The 20358-nt window shown below is 38.6% G+C and overlaps 1 protein-coding gene across 1 annotated transcript in view; it reads left to right on the forward strand.

Moving 5' to 3' along the window:
- Positions 1-386: 386 nt before the first annotated feature.
- The window catches only part of Cbp53E (Calbindin 53E), a 279859-nt gene continuing 259887 nt past the window's right edge, over positions 387-20358 (forward strand). The window contains exon 1 of the mRNA XM_090377611.1: positions 387-728. Coding sequence (XP_090233737.1) covers positions 587-728 — 142 coding nt within the window. The 5' untranslated portion in view covers positions 387-586. The remainder of the gene's footprint in view (positions 729-20358) is intronic.

Consider the following 20358-nt stretch of genomic DNA (forward strand, 5'->3'; position numbering starts at 1 on the left):
TGAAGGCACGAATAATCTAAGTGATAAATTGTTGATAACACTGAGCTCTGGATTAAAGTCTGTATTGAACAGACACCGTTATTAAGTTGCAAGAGACCCCCCTTCTTAGTGACACTAGATGACCCATGTAAACCAGAAAAGATCTGTGAGAATTCTTCCTGAACCTTACTTCATTGATGTATTAACGATCGTAATGGTAACCTGTGTATCTCTTGTCATCCTGTTGTCTTTCTGTGTAATGATAGGCAGGTGGCGAAGGTTCACATCACATGTAATGCAAACATCATCTCCGCGATCGGCGCTTAGCGGACATATAACTTCTGCAGCAGGTGTCTTGGTGGTCGATACTGAGCATGCGTATCAGCACCTCTCCACTGCACACACGCTCACGGCACAAGGTTGGTGGCGGCCACAGTAGTCACCCAGCTCCGGAGACAGTCACGGTTACTTTCTTCCTCGTACTCCCAGTAGTCGGGTCCCTGCTTGACCCAACCCCGCATTACCCACTCGCCGAACTCACCTGTATCTCTCACCAACTCCAGATTAGTTGCCACTTCGAATCTTGTCGGCTGAACCGCACATAGAAATGGCCGAAGCAGACAACATAGGGGTCGACCGAAGAAGCAGCAGCAATTTCATGAGACAGTTTCGTGACAAGAACACCCGCGAGCTCAAATACCTGACGGCCACCCAGTTCATGGAAGTATGGAGCCATTACGACAAAGATGGTGAGTCAATTCCATCGCTCTCTCTGCTCTTTTAAACTTTTTCTCCACTTCACCTTTCCTTAACGTTGCTTTCCACAATTTCCCAGTTGGATCATTAAATCTCGCCCTGGCAGAACTTGTCCACTCTTCGGGTAAAGAGAAAACGCATATATGCATGCTAGTGTAATCCCCAATGGAACTGTTTTGGACTTTTTTCTTAATAGTTTATATTTCTTATTCCCCTTCAGATGTCTCTGAAACACGCCATGCAATGTTTGTGTGTTAATAATTCACTAACATGCCTTCGCATAGAGCGTGCATGCGCATTCAGTAATGGAAGGTAAATATAATTTGACTATTAGGTGAGGATGATGAGAGGAAAGAATTAAACTACAAGAAGGTAGGAAGAAAATATAGTAGAGGCTTTTTGGTTTTTCATACGAATTTTTGATATTATTATATAGATTATATTGCCGAGAAGTATATAAAGCTGTACTTTCATGCCATTTGCTATATAGATTCAGATTGTACATAGAGGTACATGTAAAATCAACCTGCCCTTTGCTGCTGCTGCCTATGATTTAGCGTGACAGTCACAGAAAATATTATCGCAGGCACTATTTCTATACGCTTATGCTGTATTTCCAGATAATCTCTCTCTCTCTCTCTCTCTCTCTCTCTCTCTCTCTCTCTCTCTCTCTCTCTCTCTCTCTCTCTACGCTGAAATGAAAATCGCATGCCTATATCAATTTACTAAAATGGAACAAATACACGGAACATAGAAAGCGTTATGTAAAGTTTTTGAATTTAATGTAGAATATATTTATATGTAAAAGTAGCGGTAACATTTGTATTTAGATGGACAGGATGAAGAGAGAACTTTTCAGAGTTCCGGGAAACCGACGAAAAATAGATAGATAGAGAGTGGTTTTTTTCTACTTGTTAAATAACACATTCCAAACGGAAACAGAGGAAGGAAATTTACGCTTCCTGAAGAATTTCCTGCCCAATTAAGGATTCCACGTTCCGACAAATGGGCAAATACTTTGGTGTTTGGGCTGCTGAATATTGTATTATATTTGCAGTACCAGATGACTTAAACAAATTTAAAAGATATTCGGATAAATAACGTGTTGGACAGTAAACTCCGGTATTTGTGTCCGGTATTGTTTTCATTTTTCCATCAGTGAAGATCATGTCCTACTTTGTGTAGATAAGTTCACAAAGTGTTCAGTCTTCTTTTTTTATACACGATTAAACGTCAGAATTCGGTAAATGCTATTCACGAGCCATATTTTGATCACTCTTTAATTTGCGTCCATATCGAATTGGAAGCCCCCCCCCCCAAACAGTATGTTGATATTACCAGTTTTAGTTATTCTCTCCTGTTTTTTTTTTTTTTTTTGTTGTAGAATCATCGACACTACACTCTTTCATTTGTAACTTTTAGGAAAGAAATGTATATAATCACAATAAGTGCAAGTTTAACTCCTTCTGTCCGTTATATAACAGTCACACAAGATTTCTGCTGTGCACCCAATATACTTCACTGATTGGGTGGCCGCCATCGTCGACTTTCCGATTACGTCACATGTAGCGAAGCGCAATGCAGGATACTTCTTAATTCGTATATATCTCCAGTGTTCATCTTAAAAAATATAAAAGTACCCCATTTTACTTTTACTGAATAGTGTTTCGGGAATATTAGAAATATAATAACTTATATTCAAGTTGAATATAACCTTTAGCTAGCTAGTTGCGATATTTTTATACTTACCAAGTTAGCATTCAGTTTTTGAAATCGCTTCATTTAGAAAATCGAATAAAAATTGCTACTACCACATTTATAAACAGGTGTGTTAGTATAAATACTGCTAGTTAATCTTTCATTGACTATTATGTTATCTACACTTTTTCATTGCAGTAACCATTCGTTGAGATATTCCCATGAGGAGCATAATGACTGGAACTGACTATTAAGAAAGTGGCGTTAACGGTTAATAGAATGAATTCACACTAAATTCAACTTCCAAGAACTTACTAACGAATTATTTATTAATAATCCGAAAAATAGTTGAAAGACCAGCTATTAACCTTCATTTTTGAAATGCTCAACTAAACGTTTACTTCCATAAGGGAAGTATGCGGCCACTTAGAATGGAGAATCTGAATCTGGGCTTCCGAAATTATTGTATCGGCGACCACTATTAATCTATTTTAATAGCAAGCACTAACGCTCTTGAAAATACGATATTCACTTGTATTGAATTTTAAAGTTAATTAACTCGTAGCAAAACTGTCGTTAGGTGCGCATTGGGTATATAAATATAACTGATAATAAAGTTTCTTTGTAAGTAATTTTTTTTTTAAAAACAAATTGCCCTTTTTTTTTTTTTAGAAAACAAATTGCCTTTAAAGGTATTTCTGTTTAGGAACCGCACAGTAGCACTGATCTGAAATAATCATAACTGCAAAAGTAATATGCCTAAAACTAAATGGATCCCCTGCTTGTGGAAAGCTTACCCAATATAGGTGGATAATCAAGTTTAAGTTGGGAATGCCATCAATGTACACTCTGTTCATCAACGGGATGCCGAACTTCGGGATCACCGCTGCAAGCTCCTTAATGACAACACTGTGCAGCCTTTCCTCCTCTCATTCATGTGATTATCATGGTCGATATGCCATTTCCATAGTGATAATCACATGAACATGCTACATCAGAGTAGCCAAACTGACTTATCTATGATAACGATTGGAATAGTTTGGGTGTATGCTTACATTTGATTTATATATGAAGTCAACTGTTTCATGTTAAATTCATTCCTTAAAACATAAAGCTTACAAACCTTTATCAGAATTCCTTGTTATTTATAAATAAAATTTTCTGTTTATACTTCGGGACGAGACTACATAAGAGCACAGGAGTTCACAAAATAGAGAGAATACAAGAACATTTTATCATATTTAGTAGTCACGCAGCTTGAACCATAGTGCATGCACTTTTGTACCTTCGTGTTTTGACATTCGGCTAATGTTTGGAATTTCTGTATCATGTGAAAGTAATATGAATAACAAACGAACCAGATCAGTTCTGTATTCCTGTAGGAATATAACTTGACTTTAAACTTCAGGCTTTATCATGTAAAATAAATAAAGTACTGTATTATAAATGTGCAGATTCATAAATACAGTCCTGTAGTACTACTAAAGACCCTTGTTTTTAGAGTAAATACGGTAGAAAGATAGTTTTCTATTCTTGATAGAACTTTATTTTAACTACAGCAGCCGTCTGTTTTATGCCGGACAACTTTTTAAATTAAGAAGGTAAAACTTGGTTTAAATTTAAGTTGACTGTGGATGGAGATTAAAGCAAAGATATAATTTCATGGGGGGGGGGAGAGGAAATTTTTGTCGATACTGCCTATTCACCTTAATAGCGAGTAAGCAAGTAGCTATTGCTAGTTAAGCCAATTTGTTAAAAGTTTTCGTTTATCACTGTTGGTCCACAGCCAACTTGGCATGTCTAAGTTCAGAATTTTTGTAGTGTGACCTATGCTTTGAAAAGGCCGCACGATTTTGTGGGGAACTACCAGATTTGCGTGAAGCATCCGAAAATAAAGCTGCCTAAATATGAATGAGAAGTAAGTGCAGAAAATAATTTGCTTTTCTTAATGGATTCACTGTTCAATTCAGATTTTAAGGCTGGTAAGCGAGCCAAATAATAGTCTAAATTTTAGATACTCAGTTCATTCAGATACAACAGGTTGTATATCAGCATCACTCGAGAAATGGCAACCACGCGGTTGTTTCTTCCAATGTCGAAACAAGTAGCAATCGCTAAGAGCCAGACGATTGATAATTGTGGGGTGAATGGTTCGGTCCCTTGAAGCCACGCCTCGAAAATTTTGAGACAGTAGACTGGAGTATTGTAGCGAATCAAAAGCCCGTTCCTTAATTATCCTCGACGTTTTTTCTTTTAGCGCGTCATAGAGATCTTATGATTACCTTTATACACTACACCTCTCCTGAGTGTAGTTTTGTGAGTAATCTTCACGACAATTCCTTAGGTCCGAAAACAGTTTATAAAGACCATGATTGTTTTCACCGCATTATTAGTTTATTTTTTTTTAAGAGGAAAGTGCAAAGGAAACCTTTGTTTCGTTTGCGTGCGTGTGTGTTAATGGGAATCTCAGTGTTTAACTCGCACATTGTCTCCCGTCACAGTTTTGATATGATTCTGTTTAAATTTTCGCTTCAGTTATATTTTAAAATTTCAGGAAAATTTCAAGCCTATTCGCTCTTGAGTTAATGACTACATTTGAGTTGGCCAACGTTCATTTGAGTTGAACGCGCTATGATAATGCCAAGTTAATTATGAACTTCGCAGTTACTGCAGTAGTCGCTGTTTCTTTTACACCTTGTGAAAAAGAACTGCTTTAATTCCATATGGGAGGGGCGGATTTTTTTTTACACATCATTTACAAAGTAATCTCTTTTTGGGTAGGGGATTGTATTGTTTTTAATCAATTAAAATTGTGTTTTAAATTCCACAAAACAGGAAAACCGACACTATGTACTGGTACCTCTTAGCCTTAGCTGCTTTTTCTAAACAACTTAACCCAAGTGTCTTATAAAAAATTACCAGGATACTAGAATCAGATCTCTCTCTCTCCCCTATTTTTTTCTATAAAGGAGCACCATCACATTTATTTTGCGTGACGGATAATTCTCTCTATAAACATATCATGCTTTCTCATCCATCAGTGTTTCAGTTTTTTTTTTTTTTTTTTTTTTTTAATTAATCTCTCTTACTCACAGTGAGAGTTTTAGGGGCACTGATTCCATTGGACATGGTTTAACATGCATAGGGACCCATCAAAGCATGCCTTGTTCCTTTACTTGGTCTTAAAGGAAAAAAATTAAATATCATAGTATTTGCACGAGACTAATAATCCGCATAATAACTTCCGATAATCTTCAACTCTGAAGAGGTGGAATGTGCCATTATCTGTGGAAGGTAGTTTTTTTGTTTTGTTTTTCCAGCTGCGATTTAAACCGATATGGAACTTAGTCCAAAACCAAAAGGTTCGCTGCCTATTTCGATTCTCCTTCCCTCCTAAGCTAGGAGTAAAAAGGAAAAATCCTGTTACAGCTTAGCTTCTGTTCACCGCTTTGAGTGGTTTCTGACTTAGTCCTAGTGGAATACTACACGAACTTCTTAAAGTTTTTCATGATGTTCTTCCACCCTTAATCCCATTTTTCAGCATCTCTTTCCTGACACTTTTAAGACCCAAAATTTTCCCCGAATTTGAAAAGCGAGGTGGTATTTAAAAAACAAAAAACAACAACAACAAAAAAAAAAGCTGTAGATCTATCTCACTAGTCTTAATAATCAATGTTTTTGCTGAAGTATATAGGCATTTTTTATGGACTTTATTTACTAAGGTTCCTCTTAGTATTGCAAAATCTTTTCATTTAGAACTGTCCTACAGTTATATCTCCCTACCTGGAATATGCCCCACTGATTGCAGATCGATGTTATATTTAAAAATTCGCTAAAAGATATGACTGACTGGATCATAAACTTCTTATTTACGAGTTAAGATATTAGCAGCTTGGTGGAGAATTACTCCAGTAGTTAGCCTTGTAACCAGCCTCAGTTTCTTGGTGTCAAAGAGATTCTTTCAGTTTTTGTGGTCACGTGCTCGCTGGCAGTTAGCCAGCGAGTACCTGGCCTCAAAAGCTGGAGCCATTTTCCCGTACATTTAATGAACTCATTTAATGCGCTACTCTGATAAGTATCATTTAAAAATCAGATAAGTACCATTTTTAAATTAGATTAATCAGATAAATACCATTTTAGAAATCAGATTTTAGTTACGAAAAATTCAAGAAAGCAAATAATTTCTAATCTTTTGTTGGATCTAAGCACATTCTGCGATTTTATGGAATGAATGAACGCTGATCAGGCTGCCAAAAATCCCGTTGATTCTGACTTGATTCCTTTATTATTGCCACTCATCAACTATCGATCCTCCATGAAGACCATATCATATACAATGGAAACAAATATGGGACACTCGTACAAACAATAAACTCATGCAGATTAAATTCAATCCAAAATTTTGTACAACTAGTTGCCCCTTCTCTCTAGCGAAGACAGTGTTTATAACCACCGTCTTTCCATACCAAATGGAAAAAAATCTTGATTTTGAGTTCCGTCAATGACGCGAGAAATTTTTAGACTTTTTCACAACATGGCTGAATTACTCGATCTCACCGAGAGTTTCATGGTCCCCCGCCGGAAACTCAAGTTTGTCGTCCAGAAAAAGGCAAACCGACTGATGAATACACTCAGTATAGACACAATGACGCGAGAAATTTTTAGACTTTTTGACGCCTTATAGCCTCACTTTTTTGGTGCTTAACACACGTGCATAGCTTTATTTTTCAACCAGCAATAACAACTTATTTCTTGCCAGTTTGATGGTTTATGCTTTGTTACAATGCGCTCTGCTGTCTCACCCTTGAACGACAAGCATCATCCAGATATTTTTTGAACAAGCCGCATAATAAATCTGCTAAACCGACAAGAATTTGTTCTTGCGAGGATTTTGAACATACGGTATTTGACACTTTCTTAAACATTAGCATACGTATAGGGTGGGCACTTCAAAATAGTGTCGTTCTCAGGTTCTGTACTTAGCCCTAAGATTTTCGACCCTTAGAGGCATTTCTGGAAAGTGGATTTCGGAATACCGAAAGCCGTGCAGTCGTATTACTCTTTACCGTTTGTACCTCACCAGACCGACGCCTTTTCAGTTTTTCCCCCGAAGCATTATCGTGGTGTATTAACAAGTCTTTGGAGTTCCACTTTGCTGGTCTTTTTCTTCGAACCGCATCACGAAGGCGTCTCAGAACGTCAACGTAGGACGCTATTAATTTTTTTTCCTTCTAAAGCGTATTCGTGGATAACACCCTCACAGTTAAAAAAGGGCCATTCAGATCCCCGAACACTTTCGACAAACTTTTTCCCTCTTAAACGATGGTGCCAGACGAAAACCTGTGTACGGCCCGTTTCAGAAGTTCCCATATGCTTTTTTTAAGAGCAAATGTTTTATTTGCAATTTTTACGATTTTTAAACATAGTTTAATACCACATACGCGTTGTTCAGCGTTGCAACATTTTCAAATCGACGAGATGTAAAAACACGTCTTCGCTACTGGATGACAATAACAGACTGCTGTAAGCGAGTGACAGTCTCCTGCGCGGTGGTGAGGATGAGACATTTATAAGCACGTTATGTTTTGTGCTTTTGTCTGAACACTGAGAAACGAGCATAACCCGGATACTTTTTGAACAGACCTTATATCTAACCTGACTCGCATCTCACCCCCACTTTATTTCAACTCTCACAGTTAAGCAAGTGCTTATTGATTTCCCACATTATCAGAAACACAGAAATGTAATTTTCTTATTATTATTCAATTTATTAAGCTTTATTTCACCCCTGTACTGGTTGGTTAGAAGGGTGTACATAGAATTATAAGTGAAAAATACATACACCATACATTGAAAGGGCAATGGATAACATTTGACAGTGCGTTTGCCTGGGGTTGGGATAGCATATGTATACATATTTACAAGAGGAAGAAAACTTACATTTGAACATATGTACAGAGAATTGATTAAGTTTACAATATAAATTCAATCTATTAAATGACAGCCAAGGTCTTGAACTTCAGAGAATTTTATGCGTCTGTCGATGGCATGTGATGGACTGGTATATGGAGTGACTTGATCGTTTGTCGAGATTCACTGGAGGGCGGTGCTTCGATGCAAATTTTCCAGGATATTCTTCTTGTATTTCTTGTCATCCAAAAGTTTGTTGGGGTTAATTTGCAGATTGTTGAAATGTTCCATAATGTTTGCTGGGAACATATCTCTAAGGCAAACAAAGTTGGTAATTGTCGACCTGTACCGTTGTTTATGTAGCTCTCTTGGATGGGTACTTAAGGCTAAGGATGATTTCTTGCACGTTGGGAGAATCAATCCTATTACTTAACAGTTTGGCAAGAGTATTTCACTCAGATTTGCGTCAACCATTGAAAACGCAACGCATACTTGGCGATGAAGTTAACCTCACCGATTTTTTAAAAAGGAATTAATAACATTCTCTCATTTCTGATGTTTTTTACAAGTGGGAATCGGTAAGTCACAAAGTAAGTAAAAAAGAAAAGTACCTGCAGAAAAGTGATCTGAATATAGCACTTATTTTTCAACGTAATCAAAAATTATTTGTCCTTTAGTTTTTCAGTTCTGGAAGCCCACTGCGTAAAAAGCCATCGCAGTTGCTATTATGTACATCATTTCGTAAACCAGTGGCGTGCATTATTGTCGACCTCTGCATCGTCAGAAAAACGTGTGCCAACAAAATGTTGTTTAAGTGTACGAAGCAAGTGGAAATCTCTAGGGGCCAGTCAGAGCTGCAGGGAGGATGATCAAGAAGTTCCCACCACAAATCATTAATAGTCTCTTGTCTTGCACGTGTTATATGCGGCCTTGCGTTGCCATGCAACGGTAATACTCGACGTGTCGATACCGTATCGCTTTTTCTACGAATCAAATTCCTAAATTCACGATGTCTCCAGGTTTTCGAATATGCACAAGATTGAACGCCATGAAAATCCCTGGAAAAAGTCATCATTATGTATCCAACTGATGGAACAGCCTTAAATTTCTTTGTTGATTGCCGCGAACGCAAAAACCAAGCTTTGTACCACTGTAGAATGTTCTGCCATCTATTTCTAAGAATTCACAGTTGTTTACTTAGTATTTATGTAACTGCGTTTGTAATTTACTTGCTGACTAACCTCCCCCCCCCATATACCAAATCGCCTTATGTTGATTCCTGTGTTAGATAGGATACAGTAACAAGCGCAGTACAATCACAGTAAAATTTGCTCCACAAACCTTCGCTTCCCCTTAGCATTTACTCAAACCTGTACTTGAATATTCGTCTATGCGCCAACAACTATGCCTGAGTATCAGCATATTGTGTCTGTAAATTTCGTGTGTTTCTCTGATGGGTTTGCCTGTTTTCGGAGTATAAAAACCCAGTTACCGAAGTGGGGAAGGGGAAGTCATACATCTCTTGCTCCAGACTAATAAAATAGGTCACAGTGTGAAAAAAAAAGTTTCTTCTATCTCAACGAGAATCGAACCCAGGCCTTTTCCACGAGGCATGGAGTAAAAGTCCTAAACTTATAATATACGATGTGCCGATTACAGAAATGAATACGGAATATCATTCCATACCTGATGTTAACATAATAATAGGATTCTTTATTAACATAAATTGTATATAATTGTGATTCCTTACACAGAAAGCCTGAGGAATTTTACAATACGTTGTTTATACAAGTGATTTTTTTATTAGAAAAAATAATAAATAAATAAAGAACAAAAAATAATAATCAAAATGTCATAATGTAATAATAATTAAAACGCAAAAGGACTACAAGTTGGGCAAAACATGAAATGGCATCTGCTAAGACTGGCACTTACATAATTGCCCTTTATAAACAGAAAAATAGGCCAAGATGCCATCGCGATATGCCTTGTCAATTGACCACAGGTCGATGTCGATGTTGAGCGAGTTGAGAGTGTCCAGAGTCACATTTGGGAAATGTCTCTTGAAATTCTGTAACCTCTGGAGCCTTGAGCACAAGCAGGGAGTACTGCGAAGATGTCTGCCTGGCAACCGCCAACCAACCGTATTCCAGACGTTGATGTGGTCATGCTTAGCTGAGCACAGATGAAGGAATGCCTTTATTTTTATCACATGGGCTCTATGGCCTGTGGGCGTGTATTGTTGGTTGCAGCTTTAGTTGTCGTGTAGATAACTAAAGCTTCACCCAGAATTCAAGGTCCCATAGTTTCCTGCGGCAGGTGGGTGGTGCCGCAGACCAAACTTCCACGGCATAGGAGAGCACACTATAGAAGTAAGTTGCAAGGCATTTCCTGATTATTTGTTATTGTGCCTTTTGCACAGATCTATTTTCATTCCCAGAAGGCTCTCAGGGCTTGGATTTGTTGTTTATAGGTGAGGTTGGCATCAAGAATTACTCCTAGGAATTAGACAATGTCTGTGGGAGTCAGAACATTTCCTGCCAATTCCGGATGTAGAGAAGATGCAGTATCAGCAGAAGTGAACCGACTTGAGTAAAGATGAGATAGTTTGACTTCTCCGGATTAACTGACAGGCCAAAAAAATTGGCATACTTACAGAATGTATTTAGGTAGCTGTTTATAGATTCAGAGGTTTGTGTTTCTTGTGAATCACTAACACGGCGTTTGCATGGAAAGTAGCATACAAAATGTATGTAGCATAGCAAGTAGCATACAAAATGTATGTAGCATAGCAAGTAGTATACAAAATGTATGTAGCATAGCAAGTAGCATACAATATGTATGTAGCATAGCAAGTAGTAGCATATTTCTGTCGCCTGAACAAATAGGAACTCTCATTGATTATTCTGTTGTCTTACCTGCAGTTAAAGACGATTTCGTTCTCCAGCCATTTTATTCCATTTGGATGATCTGCCCAGTTCCAGCCCAGTTCTGATCTGCCCAGTTCCGATCTGCCCAGTTCCAGCCATTTGGAACTGGGCAGATCACTCTTATTCATTTTATTTGCCCACTTTCAAGATGTACCTCCTTTGCTCCATCAGTCATAGAAACATTCTTGTAGTCATTACGCCTTCGTAAATTATCTTTCCGCAATCCACCGTTTGCTCATAACTTGTTAATATTGTTTGTACGTTGTATTGTTCTTACATTGTATTTTATCGATCCTTGCAGCTGCTTATTTATACAGCATGAGATCAGTTTTAATGTAATAAAATTTCTTCTTTAACTAATATCTTATTCGTCACCTTGCTGTGTGTCATCTCCTACCGTGTCAACGTAATGCATCTATATTTGCATAAAAATAGTGAATCATTTATAAAATTTATTGATTCATGTTGCCAGCTGTCATAGTATCTTAACAATGTACTGTACTTTGCCACGGGTCATATTTCAAGTGGAAGGAACACTTGCTCTGAAATTTTTTATAAAATACATATTGGGGAGGCTAATGCACTTATAGTATAAGAAGTGCTATTTATATTTATAGTGAAACGTCGAAGCAACTCTTGTAGTAGACACCTAAAATGAGAGAATAATGTTATCAGGAAAATGCTGGCTTCTTTTTCATTGCAAATAGCCTATTATAAACACGTAAATATAATCTTAATACACCTGATTGCAATATACTCGACTTTTCTTAAATAGACTTGAAGCTAATATAAGCCACTGAAAAACTATCGGAAATAACTTAAGTTGTCATCTTTTAGTTGGCTTCACTTTGGATGTGAAATTTTACAGCCCGGCCGTCATAAACTTGTGATATCACAAGAACACATTACATGCATCAGCCTTTATATACAAAGAAAGTCTGCTGCATGCGTCGTCATTTACACGTTGTCTACATATATATTTTAACTCCATGGCGTTTGGTATTTAGTCTTGACCACCTTTCCTGTGCTCTCTATATTGTACATGTGAACGCCCAATCAGACTGTCATAGACGTTTACATAATTCTATTAGCAAGCTGTCTTTCCTAATCATAACGCTAACGCAATGGTCAGCACAAAACCACTTCATTACAATATGGTTCGAATTATATTAGCAGATGAAGTTCTCACTGGTATTCTTGGCACGTGTGATTGCTATACTAATATATTAAATAACTAGTAATAAAAGCAATGCAATTTATTTGTCTAGGAAAATATGATGTATATCTTCCTGGAAAATTCTCCAAACATAAGTGTTGGGAAAAATTCTACGAAGTTACATCACATAATAATTCGTTCCTTATAGTTGTAAAATATAACAAGGTCGCCATTGCAGAGACTGAATTGAAACTGGGTTGGTTTAATTAATTCAACATCATTGCTCCTTTAGAGTTACCATTATGGTTTCTTTACGGTCACTTGCTTTTCGATAGAAACGTTCGTATTCAGAAACACTGTATTGAACGTTTCCTGGATTTTAAAAATCGTTATGTGGGTGTTTATCCATCTTTCAAATCGCCAATCACAGCTAACTATTTATTTTCATTTACTTTTTTTAAGCATCTGATTATGTTTTGTAGGATTTATTTCAATGTAGGCACGAGACTAGGTTTTATTATAGAGATTTAAAACCTGTACGTAAATAAATCAGGCGAGCTAATATGTGAAAATTAGCACTCCTATAATTGCGTGAAAAGACGTCAAATCTTGCTAAGTTTAAAGGAATCAAGAGTTTGAGCACTCTCATCTTGACTAAGAGTACCTTTAGACTTCAAGGGGGAAATATCCGTAGTGTTTGGGATTTCAGTCGTCATCAGCAACTCGGGAGCACTGTCACAACATTTATAACCAACTTTATTTATGACAAGTCTTTCCCTACATAATGATTATTTTGCAGCTCTGTGAATTCATTTTACATTTTTACGGTGATTTGAAATAAGGTTCGAATCTTGTAAAAGTCATCTATTTTTTTGTAACTGAAATTTACAGTGAGAAAGCACATTCTCTTGTACCTCCTCCTCTCATTCCCCACTCAGAGGAATGCTTATGTTGCCAAGAATGAATTTATCGAATTATTAAACGTCTTTAAAATTGTATTTCTCAAATAAATAATTTCACAAATTTAAAGATGTAATTCGAAAATATAACTATGAATTTGTGGCATTATTAAATTCTACTGAATATTGACTTTTAGTCACTTGTTGATCACATTTAAAGTCAGCAAGGTCCACTTATAGAGCTGCAAAACTAACTGAAACCGATAGACTTAAAAGTTAAATCAGATTTTATATACGGTTCATTTTCATTTAAACTATTACAAATATGCAGCATGTAAATTAGTATGTAGAGTAAATTCTGTTCTTATACACTGTGCTCCCACTTTATTAGGGGTGTACCTAATAAAGTTTATTAGGTACAGCAGGAGTGTACCTAATAAAGTACACCCCTGCTGTGCACACAAATGGTTCGTCCCACAACGTTGCAAGTCACATGACCACAGTTGTGGATATAAATGCAGCAGAACAACCTTTCTAGTATCAGTTAAGCGTACAAACCGTAGCAATAATGGGGAAAAGGAGTGATCTAACGGACTTCGAACGTGGCATGGCAGTAGGTGCAAGACGTGCTGGACAAAACATCTCTGAAACGGCAGATCTCCTGAACTTTTCATGCACCACAGCTTCAAGGGCGTATCGAGAATGGTGCAACGAACAGAAAACATCATCTCAATGGCACTCCTGTGGAAGAAAATCGCTTGTTGATGAGAGAGGTCAGAGAGGGATGGCTAGAATTGTGCAAAGAAACAGACGGGTCACAACGTTGTTGTTATTTGTTAGAGGCGCCTCCGTAGCCAGGTGGGAAGGAGCAGCAGTGCGTAGCACACCCTTCTTGATTAGACCGGGGTTCGAGCCCGTCACCACCAAATACGGAGTATGCGGAAAGGTCAAGGAATGACCACCGCATATCCCGGAGCAATATGGCCTTAGTTGCTAATGCTCCTAAAAAACCAAATAACAACAACAAATAACAACGTTGTACATCACGTCAGAATACAACCTTAGTGCGCAGAACAAAATATCGCAACGGACCACTAGTCGCACTTTGTCGCGAATGGGCTACAGCAGCCGACGGCCACATCGCGTACCTTTGTTATCAATGAAGAACAAGAGAGCACACCTCCTGTGGGCGCAACACCAGCACTGGACTATCGAGGATTGGAAAACGGTTGCTTGCAATATTTCTTAACAGGTATGAAACTTTTAGTAGCTTCTACGGTTAATTCCCACTTAGAAGTCGAAGTTCCTGGTGTTCATCATGTTGATGGAAGGCTCAAAATTTGGCGAAAACAACGTGAATCCATGGACCCGTCATGTCTGACGACTGCTGTGCAAGGTGGCGGGGGGCAGTGTTATTATTATTATTATTATTAAAATCCGTTTATTAAATGACTTTTCTTTGCCGCAGTGGCCTGCTCAGTCCGTGGATCTCAATCCTATTGAACATCTTTAGGATGAGCCGGAAAGGACTGTTAGCTGCAGGCCTACACCTCCGTCGAATCTCAAGGAACTGCGTGACACACTCATGTCTGCATTGTACTCCATTCCTGCACAACATTTTCAGCATCTTTTTCAATCCATGCGTAGACGAATTCAGTCTGTTTTGAAGGCTAAAGGAGGCTCAACACGCTACTAGGTAGGTGTACCTAATAAAGTGACAGCACAATGTATATGCAGTTTCTATAAAGTTTGATAGTTATGGTGTGGGGATTGTTATGGTGTGGGGATTGTTTTCTTGGCACACGTTGAGTCCATTGATACCCATAGATTCACGTCTGAATGCCACATCGTACCTAAACATCGTTGCTGACCAAGTGCATCCGTTCATGTTGACAGTTTATCCTCAGTCAGATGGTTACTTCCAGCAGGATAATGCGCCAGTGCACAAAGCCCGAATCACTATGGAATGGTTCCAGGAACATGACAATGACTTTTCTTTGCCGCAGTGGCCTGCTCAGTCCGTGGATCTCAATCCTATTGAACATCTTTAGGATGAGCCGGAAAGGACTGTTAGCTGCAGGCCTACACCTCCGTCGAATCTCAAGGAACTGCGTGACACACTCATGTCTGCATTGTACTCCATTCCTGCACAACATTTTCAGCATCTTTTTCAATCCATGCGTAGACGAATTCAGTCTGTTTTGAAGGCTAAAGGAGGCTCAACACGCTACTAGGTAGGTGTACCTAATAAAGTGACAGCACAATGTATATGCAGTTTCTATAAAGTTTGATAGTTCTGTGGAAAACAAAAAATCCTGCTTACATCTTCACGCTATTGGACTATAATCAGGAATATATATATTCTCCAGGAGAAAGTTATTAAGTGTTCATAAATGCTAGATTAGATCATCGAAGCGTGAACCAACATAAACAGGAATCGTACTCTAAAATTTATCTGTGACTTAATACATGCTGTGATTCACCTTTTTTTCGTACTATCAGAAGCATTCCACAGTGCGAAGGCTGATTCACTGCGGTATTATACTATAATTGGAAGTAGATTATTGAAGTGAACTTCTTTAGGCGCGCTCCAGGCAGTTTTCAGAGAGGTGTAACTTGCGTTCGTGGATTGGCAAAAATGCAACGAAAATGCCACCGTTTCCATACGTAAACGCATTACAGGCACTTTGAACAGCCAGTCATCGTATCAAGTCTCAGTTTTCATGCGATCACCGAAATTAAGTAGCGTTAGGCCCGGTTAGTAATTGGGAATACCTGATGTGATTGACATTTTGCCTTTCTCCCCCCCCCCCCCCCTCCTTCTTCTTTTGTTTACCTGTGGAAAATATTCTTCCAATTTTCACGTATATTCATTTAATTTTGTTAATTGGTCAGATAATAAGGTGTAAATCTGTACTTTATATCATTACTTTTATAGCGTATGGAAAATATTCCTCCCATTTTCGCTTATTAGAATCGCGGTTAATAGAATTAAAATTCAATTCATAAATTGAATTTTAATTCTGCTTACATGTGATCACAATGACCGGAGATTACTACGTGTCGTATAGTGAACAGTATTTTGCTATGGAGTGTCCATCGTAACGCGACTTGATCCTACAGTGAGCCAATCATAAAGCGGTGGTCCATGTAGTGAGCGTTGTAAGGCGTATAGCGCACGTGCACGTGCATTGTGTCCGTGAATGACAAAAATCGCCAAGAAAATGCGACACGAAATGATTCATCCCCCCACCACCATTGTACCACTCCATACCAAGCACGAGCGACGCATGACCCAATCAATACCCCTACTGATTGCGTCATGCTATTTCTTTCGTCATTCTCCACTGTATTTAATAAAAAATTTCGATGGAAAAAATTTATAATTCAACATGTCGAAGACTAATAGCGAGCGTTGTAAGGCGTATAGAGCACGTATACGTGCAATGCAACTACCGAAACTACCTCCATTGAGTGCAAATGAGAGATCTAAGCTATTTCGACAGCGGAATAAATTACAGCGTGCGATGGAGTTGAACAAAGAAGCCGGCGAAGGTCTATCCATATCTTCAGAGCCTTAGATCTCCCTAGAAATGTTAGAAGTGAATTTGGAAGGAGTCATGGAAGTTGTTACTGCAAATGAAAACGACGAAGAGTCCTCGAAGCTGAGTCGTAAACGAACAGAAAAGCCAAAACTGACTGCCAGAAGTACTCCATCAATTTGTTCAACACGTAGCGGGCGTAAAGACAGACGGGGCAGCAACAGGATTTTAAGAAACACCGAAGCATCCAAGCGCAGTTTAAACGTACATTCCTGGATAATGATTTCGGTTCAGTCTGTTCCGCGTGTGATCGGTTTTGGTTCAAGAACGATGTGAAGATTGTAGCAGCTCGAGATCACGTCTTCTTCAAACGGCATTTCCAATTGAGGATGTAAGTCAAATGTCGGCCTGTAACAGCTGTCGTGGCTCTCTCTCAAGAACAAAGTGATTCCGGCTCTATCGAAGTCAAACGGTTTTAAATATCATACAGTGCTACAGCACATGCCGTAATGGGCCGTCTCATATCTCCGAGGCTCCCATTCATGCAGATTCGTGGCCTGCAGCATTCATAAGGTCAATAAGGGATCCTTGGTCAAGTGATAAATGTTCGTCTTAAGAAGTTTCACTTAACTTCCGCTATGTGTGCTCGGCACACACATTTTTTTTTTTCATCACGGAACTGCAGAATAATAACTTGCTTATTGACATGTGAAAAGATCAAACTCATTTTTAAACTCTAGAGATAATTTCCCGCTTTTCCTTCCTTTTCTTACCCTTTCTGTTATATGGTATAAGTGATGTCTTTTGAAAATTTTGCGGGTATCACAGTGAAATGCAATCACCGTTTCAAGATTGCATATCAGTTCTAAAAGTGATATGCAGTCCTAATTATTATTTTAACGGTACCGGAGATTCTTCCTCATATCCGTATGTGTATTTTGTAGAAGTGCTTGTGTTCACGTGTCGATTTGCATGTGTGCAAGTTGAAAAACTCGAAATAACTGCCGGGGGGGGGGTAACCCCTATTCCTTCCGCCTCATATCGGCTAACAGTCAGGGTTTCCTTCCCAAAGTGTGGGTACTCCCATACTGAGGGTGAACTTAGTTGTTTTGGGAGCGCATGTTTTTATCAAGTAGTTTTTTTTTTTTTTTTAACGAAATACGGACAAACCACCCCACTAATCCATGTATGAAACGTATTTTATTTCAGTTTTTGAGATTAAATGTATTAATTTATAAAAGTAGGTATACACGCATAGCATAGATATGACATCTGTTTATTTGCACTTGTTCTTGAAGATGGAGGCGAGTGGGGGGGCGTGAATGTAGGAAATGTTTTATGAGAGCGCAAGGCATAAAAGTTTGCGAACTTCTGGGCTAATTCTTCAACCGCGTTTGGAAAGGAGTTTAGAAATTCCTCGAGTGAGTCTTGACGAGAGTCAAACCGAGACCTTTCAAAACAGTGTCAGTGATGTATCGTGCTGACTAAGCTGCCACAGAGATCTCCAGTTTCAAGATAAATAGTTTTTCTCTTACTCATCTTGAGAGCGAAAAAAAGATTATCCCCGCTAATTACAATATCACTATTCCTATAATGCTGCTCAGATACACTAACACCATATCCCTCTTCTAAAAAAAAAAAGAACTTTTGATTGTGGAGTTCGATGCAAGGTAGCTATTCAGTTCTTTGGTCATATAAGCTGGATTGCTGATGACTGTGCTGTTTCTATTGCGCAGAGGTCCTATTTAGTTTACTCTCTTCCTCTTCCTATTTACATACGAATAAAACGCGTTCGCGTTCTTGGCTATAAATTTCTCATACTTAGTTTTCGCTTGCCTTTCTTTTTCACTCTTTGCATTGCTGTTATAAACAACTACAACATGTGTACAAATATTAAATCCGTCCTATCATAGACGCTCTCTCTCTCTCTCTCTCTCTCACACACACACACAAGCTCTTCTGCTATAAGAATCAGTGTCTCTTCATTCTGTACTATCCTCTTCCGTTCTGTCTAGCTTGCTAAATCGTTTTTCGTTCATTTTGACATCCTCCTTGTGGCATACGTTTTGACATATTTTGACTTATCTCCTTAATAGATTAAACATCCAATGGTTTCGATGATCAAGTTTGAAAATTCTTTGAAGGTTCTCCATAATTAAACTCTATTTTCCCCTCTTGCATAATTCGTCCCAATTGATGGAGTCCAAGAAGTTCTTTAATCTACAGTAATCCCATTTCTGAAAACTAGAGCCATTGTCCTTATCCTTGATCACCGAAATCTCATTATTGTAACCACATATACAGTTTTCAAAAAGCGATCATTTCAAAAGACATTTTCATGCTTATCATATTGCAATAGGCCCAATACCCCATGTTCTTTTGAAATTAAGAACAATAGCAACTCGCCTACTAGCTGATAGCTGTCCTAGGTGAAGTAATTTTCAATAAATTGGTTATTAATAATAAGAAGAGAAGGGCAAGACCATCTAGCCCAAGCAACTTGAAGTGCTTCTTGCGCAACTGCGCTAGTGACCACCCAGGAAGGAAGAAAACGCCGACACATGAAGTGAAGCATCGAAATGAATACGTTCATCGTGCGAACATACTACGAAATAACCAAGCTAGAGATTGATATGACAATGTACAGGCCAGGCCGAGGCTACATACTAAGTGGTTGGAACAATTCCCGGATATTCAGGTCGGCGAATAGTACCGCCGTCACGAAGAACCTGATAGCTCCCTGCAATCTTGGAAAAAGTCAAGCAGGACGTGATCGAGCAACTATAAAAAACAAAAGAATATGAACAACATGGAACTAGAGGAGGAAGAAGCAAGAAGAAATACAGCCCAGAGCAGCTGAAGTGAAAGAGATGAGGTCATCATATCCAGAATAGAAGACGAGTGGAAGAAGGTACTAATAAAATTAGAGGAATGGACCTTACAAAGACCAATGTGATACTGAAGCAGAGACCAATAGAATCCTGTGGAGAGTCACAGACCACCTCAATCACCGAATCATTATCTACAACAACGATGCAACACTGGAGGCCATCCAAACAGCCGTATATTGTGTTGCCAGAACAGTCACTAGGATTAATCGAAGAAAAATGAGAGATCAGCAGCAGAAGAAACGAAAAAACAAGACATGGGGAGAGAGACCTTGGGATGATTCAGGCTGAGCAGTTAGAGCACAAGGAGATCAAAGACTGCCAGACGAAAACCATCATAGACTTAGAATTCTGCTCAAAGCAAAGCTGAACAGAAGGAACACGCCATGCACACAGTGCAGTCCCATAATAGATTGGACTAACACCGAGCTGGAGGTTTTCAAAGGAACCAAGAGCCGCCAACACCACCTGAAGTCAGCGTGGAGAGACTGACAATAGCTCTGAAAGAAGGAGGAAGGGGCCTGGTAGACCTAATCGAGCAACAGAAAACAGCGATAGCTGATCTGAAGGATTACTTCCAGAAAAACACACAAAAAAAAA

This window comes from Mastigoproctus giganteus, chromosome 7 (genome assembly GCF_048544385.1).
Source record: "Mastigoproctus giganteus isolate SK-2022 chromosome 7, ASM4854438v1, whole genome shotgun sequence".
Taxonomy (NCBI): Eukaryota; Metazoa; Arthropoda; class Arachnida; order Uropygi; family Thelyphonidae; genus Mastigoproctus; species Mastigoproctus giganteus.